Source organism: Mus caroli, unplaced genomic scaffold (genome assembly GCF_978045245.1).
Source record: "Mus caroli unplaced genomic scaffold, Mus_caroli_1 scaffold_9, whole genome shotgun sequence".
Classification (NCBI taxonomy): Eukaryota; Metazoa; Chordata; class Mammalia; order Rodentia; family Muridae; genus Mus; species Mus caroli.
Genome location: NW_028227264.1, coordinates 72,693,696 through 72,718,567, shown reverse-complemented (window position 1 = coordinate 72,718,567; position 24,872 = coordinate 72,693,696). Strand labels below are relative to the sequence as shown.

Sequence of the window (24,872 nt, the reverse complement as noted above, 5' to 3'; positions counted from 1 at the left end):
TTAGTAACTTACAGTTCATGACACATTACTTCAAACATACCAATATAGTGCTACATAACATAATGTATGTCCCAGAGAGGCCATACATGACAGATACTTAAAATGCATTGATAAATCAATTAAACAATATGAATCATATTTACCTTTCTTATAAAACCTTCCTTTGGTTTTCATTTTTTTTTTTTGCCTTCAAATCTAACTATACTCCACTGTCATTTAAAAACCCCATCCCCACCTGTATAAAACACCATAAAGGTGTTCTTTCCACCTAGTTTTCTGAAGCCAAAGGGACATGAGCTTGGTCTACATCATCTCAGTGTTTACAAGCTATTCACGGAGCAAGTAGACAATGATTGTATGTTTTCAGCTTTACCATGTAAGAAAGAACCTATGAACTGTGTATACTCTACGTGCTCTATACAGTGTAGTTAATAGTTTCTGTGGCAAAGCTGGCAATAACCTGAATCAATTCTATGCTACAGCAGAGCCTGGAAAACGAAGAGTGGTAAAAAGTAAGTGAGCAAAGATACCAAAGGAATAGAAACAGAGGAGTACTCTAAAAGGAAGTCAAAACACAATGTAACATTTCTGGGTCTGGGCAGCCTTCAGTGTTGCATACAGAGCAAACTGTGAGACAAAATGGGATCACTCCTCTTACGGACCGCTGGCTATCACATGCTGCAGAGTGATGGGTAAGCTTTCTCAGGAATGTCAATTGGCTGGCATTCCTGGTGACATCACAGCAGTTTACTAAAACACAAGGTACACATTGTAGAAATAAAATAAGTGGCTATCTTTTCCCCTCTGTAGAGATCAGCAGAGATAACCCGAACAGCGAGGATGGCTGTTAAAGACACCTATACAAACACTCCCTAAAATATTCCTTGGTGGCTCATCTAAGTCCAGAACTGCCAAGTCTCACATCTTCATCAAAAGATATGACAAACATCACACTGGTGATTACTGTCTCATTATTTCTTCTGAAAGAGATATTATAAGAATACTTGCTGTTTAGGAATGGATTTTAAGCAAATTACTATTGATAAATTTATGATTTTTTTCTCATGGGGATTTTTTTCATAATCCTCTAAAACTATCTAGTTTTTCAAAAATAAGGAAGTTTGTAAGTTACTAACATTAAGCCATTTCATTAGTGCCTATCTTATCAAGAATCTTGTTAATCTAATGTACACTAAAGGAAGGGTTACTCGGAAGAGTTAAGCTTCTATGGGATCCTTTGCATCATTTCTTAGAACTGGGTGAACAGCCAATGTCTTATGTATGTCGATTGCTCCATGACTGTGCTGATAGATGCACAATCTACTGCATCTATAATCCTGCCTTCGAACAGATTTCCATATGACAGAGTATGACCTGCAGCTTCAGAAATAACCAAGACATGCTTGCAGCAATTACACATAGAGTTTTGCTTTGTGCAAGTTTGAAGTGAGAAGTCCTTAGTGAATAGAAAGAAAAGGTTAGCAATGTGTTGATTCCCTGTGATCCATCATTTCTTCAAGTCAATCCTGCGATCCCAGGAGAGTGGAAAAGACAGTCTCAATGGTGTTAGAATCCTGGAAGATTGCTCCTCCCTCCAGAGCACTTTAATTTTGCACAACATGCGTTTTATAATTTTTAATTTATATTCAGATATAGTAGATATAGTGTTCTCCCAGGCTCTGAGACTGCACTCAACCTCTGCCTGTGACACTTCAAAGGGTTTGCTCTTGCTACTTTATAGTTGAAAATGTGTGGTTCTCACTTTCTTCAAATCAAACAGGATGTCTTGAAGGAGATGTGGTAAGTCTCTAAGCATAAAGGTGTTTTTTGAATAGCAGTGATGCTGAAAACAGTATCACGTAAACAGAAGCTGTCCTAAGGATACATTTATATCATTCTTAAATTTCAGTTCTTCAGCAACCTAACTGAAGCTTGGAGACAGCAATGTATATATATATATATATATATATATATATATATATATATATATATAGTCAAACTGCTGTGGATCTTGCAAACTTGCCAACACTGAAGAGGATACAAATACACATTACTTATCTATTTATTCCATTATGCAAATTTTTCCTAGCTGACCATTATTTACTAAACTAAGATATGGGAATACAAATGTTGAATGGGTTTCCTACCATTAAAGGTTTTACAATTTAGAACAGAGGTCACTGAATAAACATTTTGTATTATATGAGCAGTAATTTAGTATTATAATAGCTCAAATACTGGAATAGATAAGGGAACAGAAACCCCACAGGACAGCAAATTAAAATTATTGTCTATTGGTAAGTGAATATTTTTAGCAATAAGAGAGAGGAAAGCACTGGTAAACATATCTGGAAAGTATATGATTTTATGAAATCAACATCAAAGTGTAAGAAAAAATTCAATTATAATATTTTAAAATTATGCACATGGCACTTGTCTTCTGAAAATTCCCTTGGAGCCAGGTTATTATTTTGCACTGGAGTGGATGCAGCTAAACTATAGGTTTTTTAATTCAAGGGAATATATCTGTAGAAATGGTTACAATGCTAAAATCTGAACAATAGCTATGGTGAAACATTGTCACTGTTTCAGTGTTCAATGGAAACAGAATTAGATTTTTGTATGGAAATACAGCAGGTGAAGCCAGCATGCTCAGCCAATGGAACGATCTGAGTGCTTATTTTACTTGCTGAAAAGCTGTCATCATCATCATCATCATCATCACCACTACCTCTATCAGCATCATCATCATTATCATCATCAATTAATAATCACTAAGAACTAAGGATGTGAACTTAAAAGTTTCTTCCACAGAAATGCAGACCTGGGAAAGTTCTAAAAACAACTCTAATGGTTTAAATCAGAGACTTCTTCTAGGAAAGGTAACTTAATAGAGTAGACCATTGACCAAGAAATAATTTATCACCCTCATGGAAACAATCAGATCACCAGGTACCAAAGTCACATGTGCCAAGATCAACTGCCCTAAGACTTTGAGCATCCTGTACAGAGAAACAGAACCATTAGGCCACACATCAATTATACTCTTAAACTCAATGATCTCCTAAACTCTTCATTTATCATTTCTCCTGTGTTCTAATTCCTCTCTGTAGTTCTGTCTCGACAGTCTGTGAGTTTCTTGATGGCAGAAGCTGATTAAGCCAGTGGGTAGTGGGCGTTCATTATGATTGGTGTGCTCATGGGTCATACTGAAGTGTGTGCAGCAGGTACTTCTTGCTACTGATGTGTTTACAGCTATGAACTTTTGCTTATTTTCCAAGCTGGGATAAGTCAGTTACAAAAGTGTTTTAATACCCCAGGAAGGAGCTCCTGAGGGAAAGACCACTGCTTCCAAAGCTAACATATTCTTTTTTTTTTCCAGAGGTTATCATCAAAGCAAGCTTCATACAGCTTGTAGCTGCTGGAACCGAAAAATGTGATGACTGCCATTGATTTTTTTAATGTAAAAGTTGTTTTAGAAATAGTATGCATATTAGCACTAAGAAATAATTTTAAGTCACTGGCATGATTTAAGGCTTTAATCTTTTTAGACTTCTCAATGATAGCTTGTTTAATATGTTTATTTGCATTTTCTAGAAACCATTATTAGCATGAGTTCCTTCAAAGTAAAAATATAAATCTGTTCAGACATTTAAAAAATTGGAAAGAATTGTAGGTTTTATACGGGGTGTTTTATACTGGTGTTATTATTTTTTGACTTGCATCAAATGTAATAATTTAACAACATTAAGAATTTATTTTTCATTTGTGTTATAATTACGTATTAGTTGAAAGCTCTATCTTGATTGGCAACTTGGGATATTTAGAAATAGGTCAACGCTCAACATGATTAATGAAAAATCTTCTAAATACATCTGAAAGAGAGAGTGAGATTTATGTTTATAAAAATATGTTGTATGTAGGCTTAGCATTTGCTTATAAAAAGGCCGTGCATAAATAAAACAGAAATGCATGAATATGAAATCTTTCCCACACAAAATTCAACTTCAATAAGGATCCTGTTCATCATTCCAAGTACAAACATTTCTGCATGTGCTTAGCATTAATGCTGGATAAATTGGCAAATAGTAAACATTTAAAATCTAACTAAAAAGCTTAGACTCTGCTGTCTGCCTTCATCAGTGGTCACATAAAACATGTCTGGCAGATTGTAGACATGTAGTCAGTAAGCAAGAACTCTGGAAAGGAGGAGAGGTCTTCAATGTCTAGCTGCTTTCCCAGGAACGGGGCACTTTCTAACCTCAACCCACAACATCAGCCAGCATCTCTACTTACAGGAGGGTCAGCATCTTCAGCATAAACGGTGGTGATTGGTGTCCCCTTGACTGCATCTGGAGCCACCATCCCCTTGTAGATGCGTTTGCTAAACACTGGAGGGTAGTCATTCATGTCCTGTAAAGTAGAATTGAGATTTAGTGCTGTGGCCAAAGGGACCAGTGAACCAGTTAGGTTGATTTGGCTCTTCATGTCATGCAACCTATTTACCAGGACCGGTTTTGTCTTTCCATAACCTTTCATCTCCCACCTGACACTCTAGAGAAGTCAGGGCTCTATATCAGTGTGTGTGATATTAATATCAGCATTGGAGAGACAGAGACAGGCAGATCTCTGAGTTCCAGGTTAGCCTGGCTTACAGAGAGAATTCCAGGACAGCAAGTGCTACACACAGAAATCTTATTCCCCATCCTCTCCAAATAAAGCCCAGGAAACAGGATAAAAGAGAATGTTTTGTTATTTCTTTTGTTGTTTCTTTCTTTTTAAACTTATTTGTGTTCTTTTTTAAAAAAATTTTTATTAGGTATTTTCCTCATTTACATTTCCAATACTATCCCAAAAGTCCCCCATACCCTCCCCCACACTGCCCTACCCACCCACTCTCACTTCTTGGCCCTGGCGTTCCCCTGTACTGAAGCATCTAAAGTTTGCAAGACCAAGGAGCCTCTCTCTCCAATGATGGCCTACTAGGCCATCTTCTGATACATATGCAGCTAGAGACACAAGCTCCGGGGTACTGGTTAGTTCATAATGTTGTTCCAACTATAGGGTTGCAGATCCCTTTAGCTCCTTGGGTACTTCCTCTAGCTCCTCCATTGGGGGCCCTGTAATCCATCTAATAGCTGACTGTGAGCATCCACTTCTGTGTTTGCTAGGCCCCAGCGTAGCCTCACAAGAGACAGCTCTATCTGGGTCATTTACAACAGGTTTGAACATCCTACATACTTAATATGATTCCAAGAGCAAACTGTGAAATGTCCTTTATTTCAACTTTCATTTTAATGAATATAAAATAATAAGAGGAGGAAGTCTTCCCTGAAGCACACTACAGTGATGGTATTCGCAATTACATATGCTTACAGATAGAATGCAATGCTAATTTACCTAAGGGAAAATTTCAAAGCAATTTATATGCATCTGATTTCACTGTGGTGGTAAAGGCTTACTGCCAGTCACTGAGTAGATACTAAGTTATGGCCATGATAATTGAGTAGATACTAAGTTACAGCCATGATAACTAAGCACTGGATGCTACACTATTGGATACCATCTGACTCCAGATAAAGACATCCCTGTGAAAACTCTCCTAACCATAATTTGGCAAATGAAAGTGGTGGTCCAGACAGATGCTAACTTGTCTGAACTGATATAATTATTTGTAAGGGCCCAAAACAATAAACCAATTCCTCTGAGAGGACGAAGATTTTTCTTAACCATAGTATCACTTAGGGAGAGCTGCGTGCCCTTTGTTTTTCTGACTTAGTAGTGTTTACTACAATGATTGCTTTAATGTTTGATCAAGCATCACACGTTTAACTACATGACTTTCCAAAGGTTGATAAACACAGTTTGCTCCTGTTTTTTGTTTGTTTGTTTGTTTATCTGTTTTTGTTTTGTAGCTTATCCCTGCCCTTCTGGCCCAAGGGAATGTGAATTTTTGGAAGATTCGACTCTCTCTGGTGGTGAGGTAGCAGGATGTATTTTTCTAGTTGCATTAATTCAGTTCTTGGTGGTATGGAGAGAAGAGACCCATTTTTCTTTTCTGCTAGGTGGGTATTGGCAGATTCACCTTTGTGAATTCACACTGGGTGTTTTGATATCCATCCTCATAAACTGATTATACACACGCCAAAGGTTATAATAACAGAGGACCATTGCTTATCCTTCTCATTATTTTGCTTGCCATTGACAGCATGAAGAATAAATCAATATTGTTATAATGTAGCAGTATTTGTTTTCATGGCCTACTCTACATGTGTTAGGCTTATGATCTCTATTGTGGGTGAAATATGTGGCAGATTGCCCATCATTCTACCACAGTTTATTGGAATGCAATGCCAACACGCATAATCAATAGTTCATTATATTTATGCTGCGGGGCTATCAAAGGGGGAAAAAAAAAAAAAACAAAAACAAAACCTCTCTTGTGTGCAAATGTTCTATTATTCAGTTAAATTCAAAAAGCTCAACTCTACCACTAGAGGGCAGTATTGGCAAAAGGAAAGGTTTCTACCTCTGCCCTATAGTTAATTTTATCATTAAAACCCATTATAGTTTGCTTCCTGTGGTTATATTTGTTGATCTGAACAAAAATGAGTTTTAGTATTTCAGCAGAGCATTCCAAATGTTGCCATGGTTTTCAACAAAAACAACACCAGGCATCTCTCACTGTGTTATTTTTTAACCAGTAAAGCTTGTAATTTGAATCCATGCGTCCTACAAATAAGATGTGACCTCAAGTTATTGTTAGCTAGATGGAAGAAAAATATGAGTCCTATGTATTCATTTTCAAAATGAAAGTTTAAAATAATCATGCAAACCATTTTTTGTTCAGACCAAAGGGTAGATTTGAGGGGGAAAATATATTGAATACCATTCCAGGATGTTGTATATCTGTACTGCTGTCCAGTTTATAGATGAATAACAAACTAAAAAATAAAAAAGAACACGGACACTTAATATAAAGAGATGACAAATACGATGTGTTTTATAAAAATAAATCAATTGGGATATAAATCTCCTCCGCTTCTGACACCCCCCCCCCCCCCCCGAGATACAGTGGTGTGAAGCAGTAGGTGGTTCTACCTCTATGCTGTTGACAATTCTGTCTGCTGCGGGCACTGACTTGTCTTGCCACCCTGCCCTCCTCCAACTGCTCTCAGTTAAGGACAGTTGGCTCTATTTTCTGTGCCAATTAGGTCTATTCCTGGCCGCCAGAGTCCATGCAGGAGCTCTTACACTCTTTGTTTCCTGTAGGTCTGTCTTCCCTCTTCTGTTTCTTGCTGCTTTCTTGGGTTATGCTTCCTGACTCCTCTCATCCCTGTACTCCTGAGTGTGCTCTCAAGATGTGCCTGCCTTTACACAAATAGCGTGTTTTCCTCCTTCACACTGGGGACGTTCTTAAATAGAAGTCAAATTCTTTGATATTTTCATAGTTTTCGAAAACTAAACTTATCACTGAAGATTCTGTCTTAGTTGTCAAGTGCAATGGCTGGTCACGGCAACTTGACTACATGTGGAATTGGCTAGAATTCAAAGTTGGAGGGTGTAACAGGAAAGGCAGGGCTACCTCTATTTAAACACCGGGGGTGCGGGGGGCAGGGCGGGGGGCATACATAGCCATAAAAAGCATCTCCTACTGGAGGACCTAATTGAGGACTGCCTGAGAGACCAAGGATTACAGGCACAGACAATGCCAGCCAATCCGGAACTGCTGTTAGGAAGAGATGCTTTCTTGGGACCAGTGGGATTGTGGGTATTGAAGGAGCTTGCAGCAGCGGTTCAGATGGGCTTGCTGGCTTTTCTCCCAGGGCACAGGCAGCAGGAGGGTACACCCGTGAGAGGTTTTATTGTTTGTTTGTTTTTTTTTTGTTGTTGTTGTTGTTTTCTGTTTTCACTCAATTTGAAGCAGGTAGATTACGTTCTAATCTGGATCTTTGGGTTTGGAAGACACATGGCTTTAATCAACGCCACACCTTCTGCTGGAAGCGTGTATCAGGAAGCTTTTGGTCTTTTGCCTGGTTCTTTCTGCCCTCGCTAGCCAGCAAGTCCATTTCTTCACCGTTTTTAATGCCTATTTCTTTAGGATTCCAGTGTATATGGAAGACAAGCCGAGGCATCCAGCCATGTGGACTGAGCAAGCCCATAAGCGGTGCTCCTCCATGGCCTCTGAACCAGCGGCTGTCTCCAAGTTCTTGTCCTGTTTGAATTCCTGTCTTGACTTCCTTTGATGGTCAACTGTGAGGTGGAATGATAAGCTGAATAAACCCTTTCCTCCCCAGCTTGCTTTTAGTCATGATGCTCCATAACTGCACTAGTAAGCCTAAGACACCTAGATTCAATAGGGGATGGTAGAATTTCTGAGTTTGTAATCTCTTTTTTCTGCAACAAAATGTCTGAGAAAACTGAAGGAGGATTGATTTGAGTTACAGTGGGCATGGGTAGTAAATATCAACCAATATTTCAATAGCTAGTTTCCTATAATTATCTTTTTGTTCAAATGTCCCCATTTAGATAGGAACGTGATGGATATTGTTAGTTTTAAAGTGTGCAGAGGTTCTGCCTTTTTTTTTTTTTCTTGTCCAAAAAAGTGGCTACATCCTCAAGCCATGGCTTCTATGTCCAAATCAAAGCCAGGACTCTCCTCGATGGTCCTCAGGTGCTGTGGCTTTGTCAGTGCTGCCATAGCCCTGTGCATTGGTTCCTTCTGGAAGAGCTAATGTCTCGTTTACAGTCAGTGGAATAGCAACATTTTGTTCTGGAGGCAAGTCCTTCGAAAGAACAAAATATGAGGTTCTTGTATGAGCTACTGTTTGCCACAACTTGAACCTGTATATGGGCAATCTTTTATTGCAGGCCCTGTGTCTAGCCATTCCTGCCCCACAGAGAACTCTGGGACAGGCAAACACACTTGTCCCTTGTCTCTTGAAGGTGTCATTTGCCTGTGAACACCTTCAGCTCTTCTGATCTGCACTCTTTCTAGCTCTACAATTACATCATTATATAATTGGATTATATATCTTAGATTATAAGAACTGACTTGCTTTTGTAAGTTAGTTTGGAAGGCAGGACATCATACTGGATCTCACTATTTCCATTCTTTGGAGTTCTGTTTTTTTGATTTTTAGATGCTTACCCATAGTATGTAATTTAGTATTTTCCACACAATAAGGGTTTGTCTATCAGTGCCCTCTAAATCTACAACAAAATACAGTTTTTGTGCCATTGTATAATAGTATAAGATACATTATACTATTATATTATATAGACTATTGGAACGTCACACCGGAAAAGTTTTTAACCAGTATCTATTGTAAACTCTTATTTTGTTCACCATGTAGGCATATGTTCTTCTAAGTTTCCCTTGATTTATGCATGTACCAAGGTTTAAAATATTAGATGAGCTCAATACTAAATACTTTACCATTTCATTTTGTCCTCTTTACAAAAGAAACCATGCCTCTGCTCATACTTTTCAAAGAGGGAATCTTTAAGACAATTTCTCCTTGGTGATTGTTTACAGAACAAATATCTCTTCCTCAAATACTGTGAAATTACATGATCAGCAGGATGGCTTGCCATTGCAGATAGAAGCAAAGAAACAGCAGAGAGTTTGCAAGTTTGGGGAGGTTGTGGTAGTAGAGAAACAGGATCTGTATTCTAGTTGTCTGTTAAGAACAGTGGAGACATTCTGTTGGCTTCAGTGGTGTATGGGAGAGTTTTAAAGTTTCAATTTGCATATCCTACCTGGAATTACCAGAAAAAAGGAACTATCTGCTTTTAGAAATATAGCCTGAAATTTTATTATACTTGTATAAGTAAGAAAAAAAATAAAGAAAAAGTGATGTTGAACCTGTATATAATTATTAGAGAAGTTTTGTTTCAAATGCACAATAAATAAAAGACACGGATCAGGCAGATTTATTCACTGGAATACTTGAGTTCTCTGAATAAAACAAAGGACTGAGGCACAGGATTAGTCCAACATCCTCTAAATTTCGAGGACAGAATGAGCGACAGTGACTGAATGCCTTCTGGATGCTGCTGCGAGTCTTAGCGAAACCTTGGATCACAGTGAAGAGCAGCCTGGAAAGAGGAAGACCTATCTAGGAAACCAGGAAGATTAAAACATATTTTTAGTCTGCTTTTTTAGAATTAAAATATTTGAACCTACTTTTTCTCTATTGACTTCTTCCAGGATACAGTCAAAGCAGGCTGTGTTCCAATAAATTTTACATATATATATATATATATATATATATGTATATGTATGTATATGTATATGTATGTATATATATATATATATATATATATATATATTTCCAATTTGACTTCTTCTAACTACTTGCATGAGCATAAGTCTAGTCTAAAGCCAGTGCAGCCAACTCCACTCTTGGGTAACTCTGACCATCACCACCAGCTACTCCTCAGAGAGAAGTCAGTGACATTTGATTAGCTATTTTTCAACCGGGGAGAACATGAAGACACTATCAAATAAAAGGTGTCTTCCACTGTCACATGTATGTTGCAGGATTTTTGATCTCGCTGTGAACCTTGAGATTGTGTTATTTAATGAAGGAACCTGTTTCTAGTTGTCGTGTGGCTCAGCCCTTAGCATACTTCTTTAATACCCTCTGGCTGGAATACAGACAGACTCTTAGTACTCACCTTTAATCCCAAACAATGAAGGTAAAGTTAGTTTGTAGATGGAAGGACCCATGTTTGAAAGTGATGTCTAATTGAGTGGCAGACAAAGTGATGAATCAGAGAAATATTTGACAGAATAGGATCTGTCCAACTCTCAGGAGAAGAGAGAGAACAGGGAAGCTACTTGAGGGGCAGTGCAGAGAGAGAGAAGGGGACAGTTTTTACTGGGATAGCTTTTACAGAGACAGGTTGCAGAGAAAGAACAATCTAGACACAGGCAAAGACAGAATGAACCAGAGAATGAGAAGGAGACAGAAGATCAGAATAGATTGCCAAAGTTATTATAAGGCCAAGCAGAGTAGTTGAAGAGAAACAGAGAGAAGCTAGATTGGATCAGCCAACTTGGAGAAGAGTTTGAACCAGAACAGCTAGGTTTTACCAGCCAGCCAGAGTTCAGAAAGAGCTAAAAAGGCTGAGCTTCTTCAGTAGTAAGTCTCAGAGGTTGAAAACAATCTAGGCCTGGATAAGATTGTTAGGGAGGCTAGAAGCTTCCAGGACTTGGCCTAGGTTAGCAGACAGAGGTAGTAAGCCTAGAAGATGATAAACTATATCAGGCAAATAAAAGTTATATCTACACATATCAGTAAGAATTGGACTACTTTCCTCTTTTTAAGGCCTCAGGCCTCCCACAGCATTAAGGTAAGAAAAGCCAGCCATTCGTCACCTGGTTCTGGTGCAGTTTTGATGTACTTGATCACTTTTGTCATTCTCGCTGAGTGATCTGTATCTACTTTCCTGTCCTGACAACTTCCTACCCCAAGAGAATGAGAATTTATACACATACCCTAGAGATAACAACACAGACCAGGCTGGTACTGTTCTTGGGGGGACCCTCTTTGCCTCCCTTTGCTAAAATCATAGTTCTGTTGATCACCAAATCTAGAGGTCAAGACAAATTCTTATCCACCAGGAAGTTAAGCCAAACTCCAGTGCAGAAAAATCAAAGGTTGCTCTAGAATTGAACATTAAACCCACCTATCTCTGAAGCTCTTTTTTTTTTCACCTTAGAGTCTTGAAATTACAAACTAAACTCATTCATCCTGAGATCAATAAACTCTACATCATCTATACTGTGTATCTCTCTTTATCTGACCCCCAGAATGTTAATATTCACATTGCTATGGACTGCGGACTATACTGTATCAAAATGAAGTCCTGATTTGACCAGTCACAGCCTGTGGCAGACTCATAGCTGTCCTTCAAAGAGATTTGTTTAATGTATTTTTAAAATCCATCTTCTAGGGCTGAAGAGATACCTCAGTGGTTAAGAGCACTGGCTGTTCTTCCAGAAGTCCTGACTTCAATTTCCAGTACCCACATGGTGGCTCACAATCATCTATAGTGGAATCTGATACTGTCTTCTGACATGCAGGTGTACATGCAGAGAGAGAGCACTCATACATAAAATAAATAAATGAATCTTTAAAAAAAATCCATCTTGTAGGGTTATTTTGCAAGTCTCCATAAGTACTTCACAGCAATAAATCATTATCCTTCACAGTCCCTATGGCTTGTTCCAAAAATACACCATGAGTTTAAAAGTCCAGATGTGGCATATAGAGAGAAGGGCAGTCACCCCAGGTTCCTTACCTTCACAATTACCGTGACTGTTGCTATACCAGGTGGCATCGTCCCATAAATGTCAAAGGCCTCCACCAAGAATGTGATGCTTGCCTCCTGGTCGGGGAAGGCCTCATAATCCAAACTCCTCAGAAGAGACAATTCTCCCGTGAATGGATGCAGTGCAAAAAGGTGTTTCACTTCCGGGCTTCTGATCCGATATGACACATTGGCTCCAAGGTCAACGTCCTTGGCCTACGACAAGTTAGAGAGGAGAATGGTTACATCAGAGGGTTTCCCACTGAGGGGCTGATGGGACTGCATGAGTGCCTTAGACAGCATGGATTTCATGATAGGAAAGAGACACATGACTTGTCATTTATTGGTAAATGGGAAATGGAAAGAAGGAGAAAGAACAGACATAAGATAATGAACATGAAATATTTTTGAATAGAAATATTGAAGGAGTGATCTACATACACAGGCTCTAAAACCCCATAAGGAAATATGGACATGGTTGCTTTTCAGAAGGATGCCTTGGAAGGGCGAGGTAACATATTTACGAAGGCTTCCCCCCTGCACTTCCCTGCCTTTTGACCAGTGTCTGTTAAGCACTTTTTGTGTTGAAGGTGCAGTAAAGAGAATAAAATGAACTCTTGTGTAAAAACCATAGCCTGGAAGAGAAATAAAACATAAATACCCAAATAAAAGGGGAAAGATGATGTAGTGTCCAAAGGTGATTGATTGGAGGCCAAATGAAAAGATGGTTTTGTTTCTGTTTTTGTTTTGTAGAGGTAGAGTGGCCATTTGCCATTCAGTGGCACAGACTGGGAAAAGCTCTTCGATGGAAGGAGAAGTGTAAGAATAGAAGTGCAGAACGTTGGGTGTGTTGAATGAGCACTCATTTGGGCACATACTGCCTAGCTATTAGTCTTGCTCTCCTCTTATCATTCATGACATCACAGTAGAGTGGACCAGTCAAAGCACAGACTTTGTGTCATTTTCCTGTCGAAAACTCTCCTGTTTCCACTTTGTCTTTGACCGACACTGTTAGCTGCCTTTCTGATATTATAACAAAATTCTTCTGCTAAGTAACTCATAAAGTGGGGTTCAGTCCCTGGCCACTAAGCCCCGTGTGGGTCTGTGGAATGACAGCACATCATGGTGGTAAATGATGACCACAAGAAGCTTTATCTATGTCATGAAACCCAGGAAACAGAGAGAAACATAAGGGGCTGGGGACTCAATATCTTTCTTCAAGGACATGTTCTCTGTGTCCCAACATGTAATAATTCCACAGGCTGAGGACCAATCCTTGAGCTTATGGGCCTTGGGGGACATTCAAGATTCAAATGACAGCAATCTAATCCTCCAAAGGCTGTCACAGAACACAATGCCTTCTGGCTCTTTAGAACCTTGAACATCAATCAGCACCCCCTTCCCTGCCCCTTGACATTTTGATCGTTTTATTTTTACATGGCCTTGAATAATCCTTTCTGTTTCTCTCTTTGTCTGGTAGCTGACTTGCTTCTCAGTTCACAGTTGCAAAGGAGGTTTATCTAGTAGGAAAAAAAAATATAAACCACTCAAGGTTGTATAGAAAGTGTACCTTATAAACTTAGGACCTAGCAGTGTTGGGTGTTGTATAAAGCTGTCTGAAAATTCTCTAGAGGCTGTGAATCCATCTTGATTTGTTTTGTAACACCAAAAGATGTATATGCAAACATACACATATATGTATGTAACATATATATATAACAACAATTAGTGAAAAAGGAGGGCATACATTTGAAAGAGAATGAGAAGTATTGAAGATATTTAGAAGGAGGAAAGGAAAGGAGAAAAATGATATGATTATAATATCAAAAATAATTACTAAAAATATAGCAGATGACACAATATATAGTTGGCTGAAGAGGAATTTTCATCCAACAACATAGGTGCGCAGGCAAGGAATTGCATGCAAATATGTGATCCAGCTGAAAGCAGACATGACCCATATTACATTATTATCTGACTAGAATAGTGTCCTTGGAACACTACCTTTAACCCCTAGCAGAGAAGGTAAGGTTGACAGAACAAGTCAGAGATAGGATACACCCAACTTCCTGTGCATGGCGTTTGTGTGTGTGTGTGTGTGTGTGTGTGTTACCAGAACAGTTTTACAGAGACAGGTTGCTGAGAGAACAAGCTAGACACAGGTGAAGACAGAGAATGGGAAGGTTCCATAAGATAATAACTTATTGCCAAAGTTAGTATGAGGTCAAGTAGAGCAGTTTGGGCTGTAGCCAAGAGAAGCTGGATTGAATCAGTCGGCTTGGAAGATTAGATTGTATAGAGGCTGAAAGCTGCCAGGCCTAGGCTAGGGATTGCTAGAATAGACAAAAGTTTTAGGCTCAGCCCAAGTCATGTATTTGCACAGGTTGGGTATGACTCTCATCTCTTCCCATCATCTGAGGGGATAAAAGTTATATTTACAGTTGGGCACCTATTATGCATGAGTGTTGAAGATGTGGCTAGATGAGCAAATAGACAGGTGATTCTCTGTAGGTTAGCACAGATCATGACTTCATTTACTAATGTCTGTAACCTAGGTGAGTATTTGTTGAGGTATATCAAGAAAATCTTGATAGAAAATTTCAAGTTCTGTTCTGCAGGTGAAATATAAACATATTGAGGTTTACTCCTTTGCTGTAATATTCACAGACACTCTGTGTCAGAATTAAATGGGCTATTTCCAAAAATGAGATGTGTAGGTTAACCTGAGCTTTTGTCTAAAAAAGTCAGAAGCTGTTCATAATATTACAACTGAGTAAAAAGATTTTAATATGGAAATTCAGATAACAAGAGTTAGAAATTTGGAAAATGTGAGAATGAAAAAAAGTTAACTACAGAATAAAAAATTTTGTATATGTGTGTATAAATTATGTGGAGAAAAGTATAATAATTCATGTGTATATATGTATATGTGAATATATACATGTCTTATATGTATATACTTGAACACACATACATACATATAGTGTATATATAAATGTATATATGCATATTAATATCTGTTTGATATTTGTTGGAGCCTTATGATAGATGTGGAGGATACTTCCAAAATTAATGTAGTTTTTGAGAAAATCAGCTTTTTCTTTTTGTTGTCAATATGATAGAACCATATAACATTATTTAATATATGCAAATGTATGATGTTGCTTATGATTGCATTGCAAACTTTCTCCTTTTGATTTTATGGCTTCTCCCAGAGGAAGGTTTTCACCCAAAACACAACAAGATTTATCTACAGCTTATCTGAATTTGAGCTATTCTCAAATAGATCACATGTTTATAGTTAAACATCAATGCCTTCTCCTCACAGCTAATCTTATAATACAGATGTCATGGAGTTAATGCCTGTCTACAAACCTCTATTTGAAGAAAGGAGGTCCCGGCTGGCAGATTCTCTTCAACGACAACTGTGTACGTTGAATTGGTAAAAACAGGACTGTTATCATCAATGTCCAACACCTTGATGTACAGTGTCAGAGTTGAATGTCGAGGGTGGACTGCTCCATCTGTTGCCACAACAACCAGTTCATAGTGGTCCCTGGCTTCCCTGTTCAGCTTCACCGCTGTGTAAATGCTCCCGTTGGATGTGATGCGGAAGAGGTTGTTGAAGTTCCCCAGGCTGTAGTGAACTTGGCCGTTTATCCCAGCATCTGGGTCTGTTGCCTAAATGGAAGAAACAGAAAGGTTCGCACAACAGCTTCTGGCACGTAGTTGACAAACTGTGCCATGTTTTCTAACCAAATATTCTTTTTTTCCTCTAAATGTAAAATTAGAAGATAATAAAGGTACAATTTGCAGTCAAAAATCATGAAAAGAAATAAGCTCTGATTTAATTATATACTTAGTGAAAACAAAATAAGCTGATACCATTAGACCCAGCAATATATTATGTCAGAGAAAATGAGTGTTATAAAAATGGAAAGTTGCATGTAATTGTATTACTACGGTGGATTTTAAATGTCAAAAGTAGCACTTGGTTTTAATTAATTAAAGATAATTCACTAACGGTTTAAGATTTGATGGTTGTTTTGTTTAAGAAATTCATATAGTCATTTTCACATTTACATAAGATTGGGCACATATATTTACCTCCTTTAATCTTTATGATGATTTCTAATGAGTAAATATCTTTGGCCCCATTATGCAAATGACACCATATGGCTTAAGGAAATTAATTGTCTCACATAAAGTTCTACAAGAATTAAATACCTCAGGGGTCCTAGAATTTAGAACAATGACTTATATGTAAAACTATTTAATAAATGCTAATGAAAGGAATGAATGTTGAGTGGATTCATGGACCTGAGGTTTGAAATTAAACATATTCCCAAACTGAATTGTAATAAAAGTACAGAAATTGTCAAATCACAAGTCAGGGCTACTGTTTAATGTTAGAATATGAATCTCAAATAATAGCTGAGGATCATTGGAGCTACTTGAATCTATACTTGCTAATAGTTTTAGGCATAAAGTCATTTTGCATCAGAAATGGAAAAGTTATTTCTAATAGAATGTTTATGGAAGTACTTTTGTTTGGAAGTCAGTAAATTTATCACAATGGAGAACTTCACACCACCAGATACTATACATTTTATATCAAATGATTCTATGATTGTTTTTTCATAAATCCTTGACTCTACCTAGGAAGCTGTGAAGTAGTATATGCTTAGGTTCCAAACTATATATACTAAGTATGCAAGACAGAGGAGAGGATTCATTTTGATTTCTAAACTTAGAGATGACTGAATCTCTGCAAGGGCCGGAACGCAAGGCAGTGCATTTTAATATAATTTACATACATCTCTCATTTAGAAAAAAATGAAGTTGAGATGCAGTCATAGGGCTGGTGATGAGATGGAACAGATGATGGCCTGAGCTCAACCTCTGGAGCACGTATGGTGCAAAAACCCTCTTTGACCTCTACACATGTGCTGTGGGACATGTGTATACACTTATGCACACACTCACACATACACACACATATACACACTCTCACACGCAATACACACACTCATATATTCTCATACAAAACACACTCAAACATATTCATACACACATGCACATATGCACACACATACACACTCACACACAAATGCACACAAACACACATACATATACACTCACACATACAATTATACACAAAACACACACACACTCACATATATAGTCACACACATATACACACATACATACACTCACAATACACTCATACATAAACACACACTCACACACACAACCACAACCACAGAAATCACATATACCCTCACACACATGCACATTCACACACTCACACACATATGCACAGACACAGACACAGACACACACACACACCCTCACATACACACACATACACACATGCACACATGCACACTCACAAACTCATACACACATACATACACATTTATAATACACTCACATGTACACACACACATACAACACAATCACATACATCACACACACACACTCACACACACTTACACAACACACTATATAAACATATAATAAATAAACAGACAAAAAATAAATGAAAAGAGAAAGATGTGAATATCATGTTTATAGCTACAGTCTTCCATTTCATATGACTGACACTCAGCAAGAATTGTCCTTTAGACAAAACCACAGATGCCCTGGAGAGGTTAATCCTGATAGTAAAATAGAAAAAAAAATTACATTAATACCTGGAGGAGGAAAACGAATATAGTCAGAGAACTGAAGAGCTATGTGGAAATATTTTCCCTGAAGCTCTCTTTTGCCTAGATGAGTCCAGAAGCTGTTGGTGGATCGGTGGCACTTGCTGTCCTACAATGAACACCACGCTGCCGGGGAAAAGACTGAACTGTTTGTTTTCAGATCAAGTAAAGGAAAAAGCAATTTAATAATTTAGGTAGATTGAGATCCATACACCATTGCTCTTATGATTTTTACCCTCACCTTTCATCTCTGCAACACTTAGTAAAAAACATTCTACATCTGCATCATAATTTAAGCGACTCCTACCCAAGGGTATTTGTTCATTTCCTATAGTTCAAAGTTCACTATGACAAAGAAGTTTGATTTAACCAGTAAACCTTTCCCCCTCCTCCTCTCTCTCTCTTTCCCTCCCTGACACCCTCTGTGTGTGAGTCTGAGTGTGAGTGTTAGTGTGTGTTCAGTGTGTTAGTGTGTCTCATGTGTAAGTGTGAATGTATGAGTGTGTGTTAGTGTATGTGAGTGTGTGTTAGTATGTTTATGTATGTATGTGTGTGTTTAGTTGAGCACATCTTATTTGTATGTCCACCGATTTAACTAATGTCTCATTTCTAGCATCCAGGATAAATGTACTCTAGCTTACCATGGGTTACTGCCTTACAAACGTATTTAAATAGAAAATATTGTGTGTAAAACATTTAATACATTGATGTTCTGAGCCCCACAGGTGAGAAAGCCATTACACTGTGCAGCTTCGGTCATTTCCACTTTCAAGGGGTGCCATGTGGGGGCTGAAGCTTCCTGTGGCTGCCCAGCATCAGTAGACACTATTGTAATGAATACCACCATGATAACGATGAAACTTCAAAAATCTCAAGTTCATCTTGGACATGATACCTGTTGCTTCTGGACCATCATAAACCCAAAAGCTTGGAAGTCAATCTATAAAACACAGGAACTACATGTACTAGTATTTATTCCATTGTCAAAATAACAATAACCATACAGTTGTCAGCTCCCATGAAATAAAGGCTCATTACATAAATCTCTGCAGATGAGAAGTTCAGTGTAGGGTCACTGACTGAAAAGCTAGGTATGCGCTATCTCTGATTCTTCTGAGAGGCTCTGAGGAAATTTTGAAACTATTGACAGAGCTGGGCTGTGTAAGCAGAGAGCCTGAGATTCCTACCCATGTAAAAGTCAGAATATGAAGACTAGTGCCAACTGTCTCCACCACCATTTTCTGTACCTGTAACGTCAGGAGTGTTGATTCTGTTCTTGCAAGTTTTGAATGACTTCGCCTCTGCACCTCTTTGATTCATGCTTCAGCCATCCTGTTCTTCTTTAAAACTTGTGCAAGTATTTTAGGCTTACTTTGACAAACGGCTATACCATCCTTACAAGAACCTTTGTTTCAATCATACATTTTGCAAATATATAACAATGTCTCTATTTTATTTTTGGAAATTATTTACTTTTAGTCCACCTGTTAAGCATCTGTTTAAGAAGCTTCCTGTTAACAAAGTTTTCTGTTAGCTGGAGCATCCTCTTTAACGCTGTCTTAGTCAGGGTTTCCATTGTTGTGAACAGACACCATGTCCAAGGCAACTCTTACAAAGGCAAACATTTAATCGGGGCTAGCTTACAGGTTCAGAGGTTCAGTCCATTATCATCATAGAAGGAAACATGGGAGCATGAAGGCAGACAAGGTGCTGGCAAAGCTGAGAGTTCTACATCTTCCTCTAAAGGAAGCCAGGAGTACACTGGCATCCAGGCAGCTACAAGGAGGGTCTCAAAGCCCACCCCCCAGAGTGATGCACCTCCCCCAACAAGGCCACACTTCCTAATAGTGCCCTTCCCTGGGCCAAGCAGATTTAAGCCACTGCAAACACATTCCATAACTTTTAAAAAATTAATCTATATTTGCTTAAGTATAATGAACTTTTTAAGTACACAGAGATATCTTTGTCTCATCCCCTCATCCTTAGGTGACTCCTTGCATGGGTACCCACTGTGAAAGAATATGTGTATATTTGACTGTATATTCTGCAGCAATTAACTCTGAAGTTCAAGCTGCTCAAATATGCAGCTAACAGGGACAAAAGGACAGAATATGCATGAAAGCTACTTCCTTTCTTCCTTCTGTGTCTCCCAATCACTGAGCAAGATGAATGAGGTTGTGATTCAGGCACTGGGGCCAGACTCAGTCACTTACTGTTACATAGGAGGAAGTCGGTGTGAGACCAGAGAGCTATCCGTCGAGTTTGTGTTATGAATAGTACTGTCAAGAACTTTGCCTGGATGCTTAATGTCTACCAGAGCAGCTCACTGTGTGCAATGCTATAATGGAGTCATTCATCTTCTTACAGATCAATTAAAAGTTAATTAAAATTGTTAATAAGAAAAATCACACTTCACGACTTGTACTACATCAAAGCAAGAAACAGGAATGCCTGCAACTTTATAATCATCTGTCCATGGTATACTCTCTTTAAAAAATATATGTCTTACTGTGGCCTAATTTGAGGTAAGTTTTTTAGGGGCATGCATATGGTGGGGAGATTGGTTGAAAGTCTCTGACCAAATAAACAATTTGAAGATTGAAACAAGGGTTTCATTGGAGAGAAGTTTAGATATGTGCTAGAAAGACAAACATCACAGTTAAGTCACTGAAATCCAAGTTAGAGCATATGTTAATGTTATCCAAACAGTTATTTAAGACAGAGGCCAGAGGCCATGCAAAATTATTTGCTAAACAAATCCTCTTTATGAACAATTTTGCATCAATGTTTTTTTCCATGCTGCTTGCCAACAAAGTTAGGAATTATAGTTCTTGAGCATTCAATTCACACTCTCCTTTACGATATTGTTATTTTTACTCATTGTCTTTTTACTTAAGAGATCTACATCTTTCTCTTAAGTAAATGAAGCTCATTGTGTCCACCAAACTTGTAGAAACCTTAAATCTTTTTGATATTTTATGAGACAGTCTTGTCCTCTGTAGCCCAGGCTGACCAAGAATTCAGCTTGAATGTGAGCCACGTAGTTCGATCTCTTGAGTCCTTGGAACATGGCTATGAGCTAACATCACAGAATTTCTGAGAGTGGAACATATTGAGATAAAACCCTGAAAGAAGGCTAGATGTGTTTGGCCTACTGCTGAGACACCTGAGTGGTAGGTCCCCTAGGTAATATGCTAGCAATTGATGGCAAGTTAAAACGTATCCATCATTACATTCAAATTATTTAGAGAGAATTATTTGTGTCCCACAACAAAAATTTTCTACAAGTATCCAGGTGATGACACACAGGAGGGTATCACGGCTACCTTGAAGGCATGAACTACCATGTGGCACCTCGTTATGGTGGTGTGAGGGTGACAGCGAACTTTGCTCCCTCTTTGCTTGTCCTCTGCAGCAATTTCAGAGGCTGTGCCCTCCTTTCTCACTCAGAGAAGGAGCTGTGGGAGCTGCAGAAGAGGAGGGCATCTGGGCACCAGCCAGAGAGTCTTTAATGACATTACTAGTAGAGATGCCGTCTATTATCTAGCAACTTCAAACTCTATAAAACAGTAGCTGGCTTATGCTGATCTTGCTCAAGAGCTGTGATGATTCGTATAAGAAGAAAAGAAGCAATTTAATGACTCAGAGGGAGGATAAACTTTCCCTCTCCTGGTACAAATACCTAATCATTATAACTGAATAGAGGCAGGCAAACTTACTAGGTAACCATATGTAACCCAAGAGTTCAAGATATCTTAAACCACAGCCAGAGTGAACAGTTTCCACAATACTGTGTCACTGAGATCTCAGGCTTTAGGTCTCTGAAAGGTTTGGCTTTCTAGCTTATAATCAGTGTGATGGTTTATATATGCTTGGCTCAGGGAGTGGCACTATTAGAAGGTATGGCACTGTTGGAGTAGGTAGGTCATTGTGGGCATGGGCTTTAAGAACCTCATCCTATCTGCCTGGAAGTCCATCTTCCACTAGCAGCCTTCAGTTGAAGCCTTGTTGGGAGAAGTGCATCACTCTGGGAGTGGGCTTTGAGACCCTCCTTGTAGCTTCCTGGACGCCAGTCTGTTCCTGGCTTCCTTTCGAGGAAAATGTAGACCTCTCAGCTCTGTTGTACCATGCCTGCCTAGATGCTGTCATGTTCCTGCCTTGATGATAATGGACTGGACCTCTGAACCTGTAAACCAGCCCCAATTGAATATTGTCCTTTATAGGACTTTGCCTTGGTCATGGTGTCTGTTCACAGCAATAAAGCCCTAACTAAGCCAGTCAGTTTTTCCATAATGGCTGAATGGCCTTGACAGTCTTTTTGTTGTTGTTGTTGTTGTTGTTGTTGTTTTCTGCTCATTCCTCATCTAGGAATTGATGTTAGTCTTTGGTATCTATTTTACTAACTCCTGTGGGCTCTGTATTAGGTTAGCAACATGTTGTTTCACATCAAAATATTGTCCATGATTACTGTCAGTGAATTTTCTGATCCCTATTATAAATTAATTTAAATACATAGGTTGTGTCCCAATTTGAGAACTTTTTAGTAGAATATGTGTATTGGCTGGTTTTGTGTGTCAACTTGACACAAGCTGGAGTTATCACAGAGAAAGGAGCTTCAGTTGGAGAAGTGCCTCCATGAATTCCAGCTGTGAGGCATTTTCTCAGTTAGTGATCAAGGGGGGAGGGGCCCCTTGTGGGTGGTACCACTCCTGGGCTGGTAGTCTTGGGCTCTATAAGAGAGCAGGCTGAGTAAGTCAGGAGAAGCAAGTCAGTAAGTAACATCCCTCCATGGCCTCTGCATCAGCTCCTGCTTCCTGACCTGCTTGAGTTCCAGTCCTGACTTCCTTTGGTGATGAACAGCAATATGGAAGTATAAACGGAATAAACCCTTTCCTCCCCATCTTGCTTCTTGGTCATGATGTTTGTGCAGGAATAGAAACACTGACTAAGACAGTATGTCAGGCTAGTTTTATCCTTGTATGTCTGTATTTTATTTTCCTTAGACTCTATTAACTCTGATATTTTGATGATAATCTGGGAATTTTAGTGTTGACCTGCCAAAGAACTCATATATAAAATGCACCTGTTTGTTCATGTAACATTATTACTGTAGCAAGTTATAATTAGAAGGAAATTATCTGATTCAAATAATATCTTAGACATTATATGAAAGAGCAATGAAGATCAAAGCTTTCTTGTGTGCTTGTAAGTGTATTGTAGCAATTATAAAGGTGTGAGCTATCACAGAGCACGTAATTGTGTGTATGCATGTGTGTAAATATGCATATCCATGTGCATGTGAGATGTTCCACGTGTGTACGTGTGTTCAAGTATGTGTTTATGTGCATATTTGTATGTAGGTTATACATATGTGTGTATTATTGTGGGAGAATACATATATGTTTGAGCACGTGCATGGACTTATATACATGGGTATGTATGCGTGTTATGTGTGGGTATGTATGTGCATGTGCACATGTGTGTGAACATGGGTATGCATGTGTGTGTGTAGATGTATGTATGTATATGGGTTCATGTGTATGTGTGCATGCAGCATATTTGATGTGTATCTGCAAATGAACATGTACATTCTTATATGTATGAGTGTATGTTTGTTTGAATGAGAACCATTTCCCTAAGGTCACATATTTGAACACTGGATTCCCAGTGCTAGTGATGTCTGTGAAGTTAGTGGTAGTGATGTCTGCAAAGTTATGGGATTTTTAGGTGGGGTTTAACTGGAGGAAGTACAGCACAAGGGGGCAGGATTAGAGTGTGCATTGCCTTATCCCATTTCTAGTTCATGTTCTTTGTGTAGTTAAAGCTATATTGTGTCAGCTTCCTGCTCTGGTTGTCTAGACCCATGCTTCCCCCACCATTACAGACTCTCCACCTGCTGCTGTGAGTGAAATAAACTCCTTTATCTATGAATCACTTTTAGTGATCAGGCCATGTATTGTATATGTGTGCAGGAACATATGTATATATGTGCATGTACATGTATGTGTGGATACATGTGTGTATGTGGGTGTGTGTTCATGCAGAGGACAACTTTGCATGTTGCCTAAGTCACTGCCCATATTATTTTTGAGACAGATGATCTCAATGACCTGGAGCTTGCCAAGTAAGCTAGGTATGCTGGCTTGATGGGTAAAATCCAAGGATCCTCTTGTTTCTCCCTCTGCAGTGCTGGAAAGACAAGCTGCTCTAACCACCAGACTTTCCCATGTGAGTTCTGGGGATTGAACTCAGGTCTTCTACTGACTGAAACACCTCCTCTGCTCTTCATAAAAGTGACCATTTATTTTATGTATTCTTGTTGTTGTTATTGTATATGTATATATCTACTTCGAGGTGGATACAGATATAGATGACTTAATTTAAAAAAAACCTGTCTTTTTAGGCAAATGTTTTACCCCTGTGTCATCTCTCTGGCCTTATACAGAGCTTTTCTGCCACACAAATTTAGATATTAGATTAGATACATGAAAGAGAAAATTTCAATGAAGAGCTGTATATGAAGATGTCATAGATATGGTCACACAGAAATGTCTACTCAGTCTGTCCTGGGAGAAATCATCTCAAGATGCTCATTTTCATTTTAAAGTAATTTCACCATGGCCTGAGAAACAGATGTGTGTGTCTGTGTGCAAGTGTTTATGACCTGGTCTTAAATTCACTGCCATGATAGATTAAAGGGTGCAAGAATTATCTCACACAGAGCATGCCTTTACTCATAACTACTGCAGGCTGTCCCCACACATTTGGAAAGATAAATTCTGCCCACAGGAATCAGTAAATAGTATTTCTACACATAAAAGTTTTGGCAGCTGCCCATATTTT

At 38.6% G+C, this 24,872-nt stretch overlaps 1 protein-coding gene across 3 annotated transcripts in view; it reads right to left on the bottom strand.

The window, feature by feature from the left end:
- The window catches only part of Pcdh15 (protocadherin related 15), a 933,441-nt gene that overhangs the window by 168,489 nt on the left and 740,080 nt on the right, over nt 1-24,872 (bottom strand). For all 3 annotated transcript variants that reach the window (XM_085842876.1, XM_085842877.1, XM_085842878.1), the window contains 3 exons: nt 15,697-16,002; nt 12,313-12,537; nt 4,297-4,413 (listed from right to left, as the gene is read on the bottom strand). In XM_085842876.1, coding sequence (XP_085699002.1) covers nt 4,297-4,413; nt 12,313-12,537; nt 15,697-16,002 — 648 coding nt within the window. The remainder of the gene's footprint in view (nt 1-4,296; nt 4,414-12,312; nt 12,538-15,696; nt 16,003-24,872) is intronic.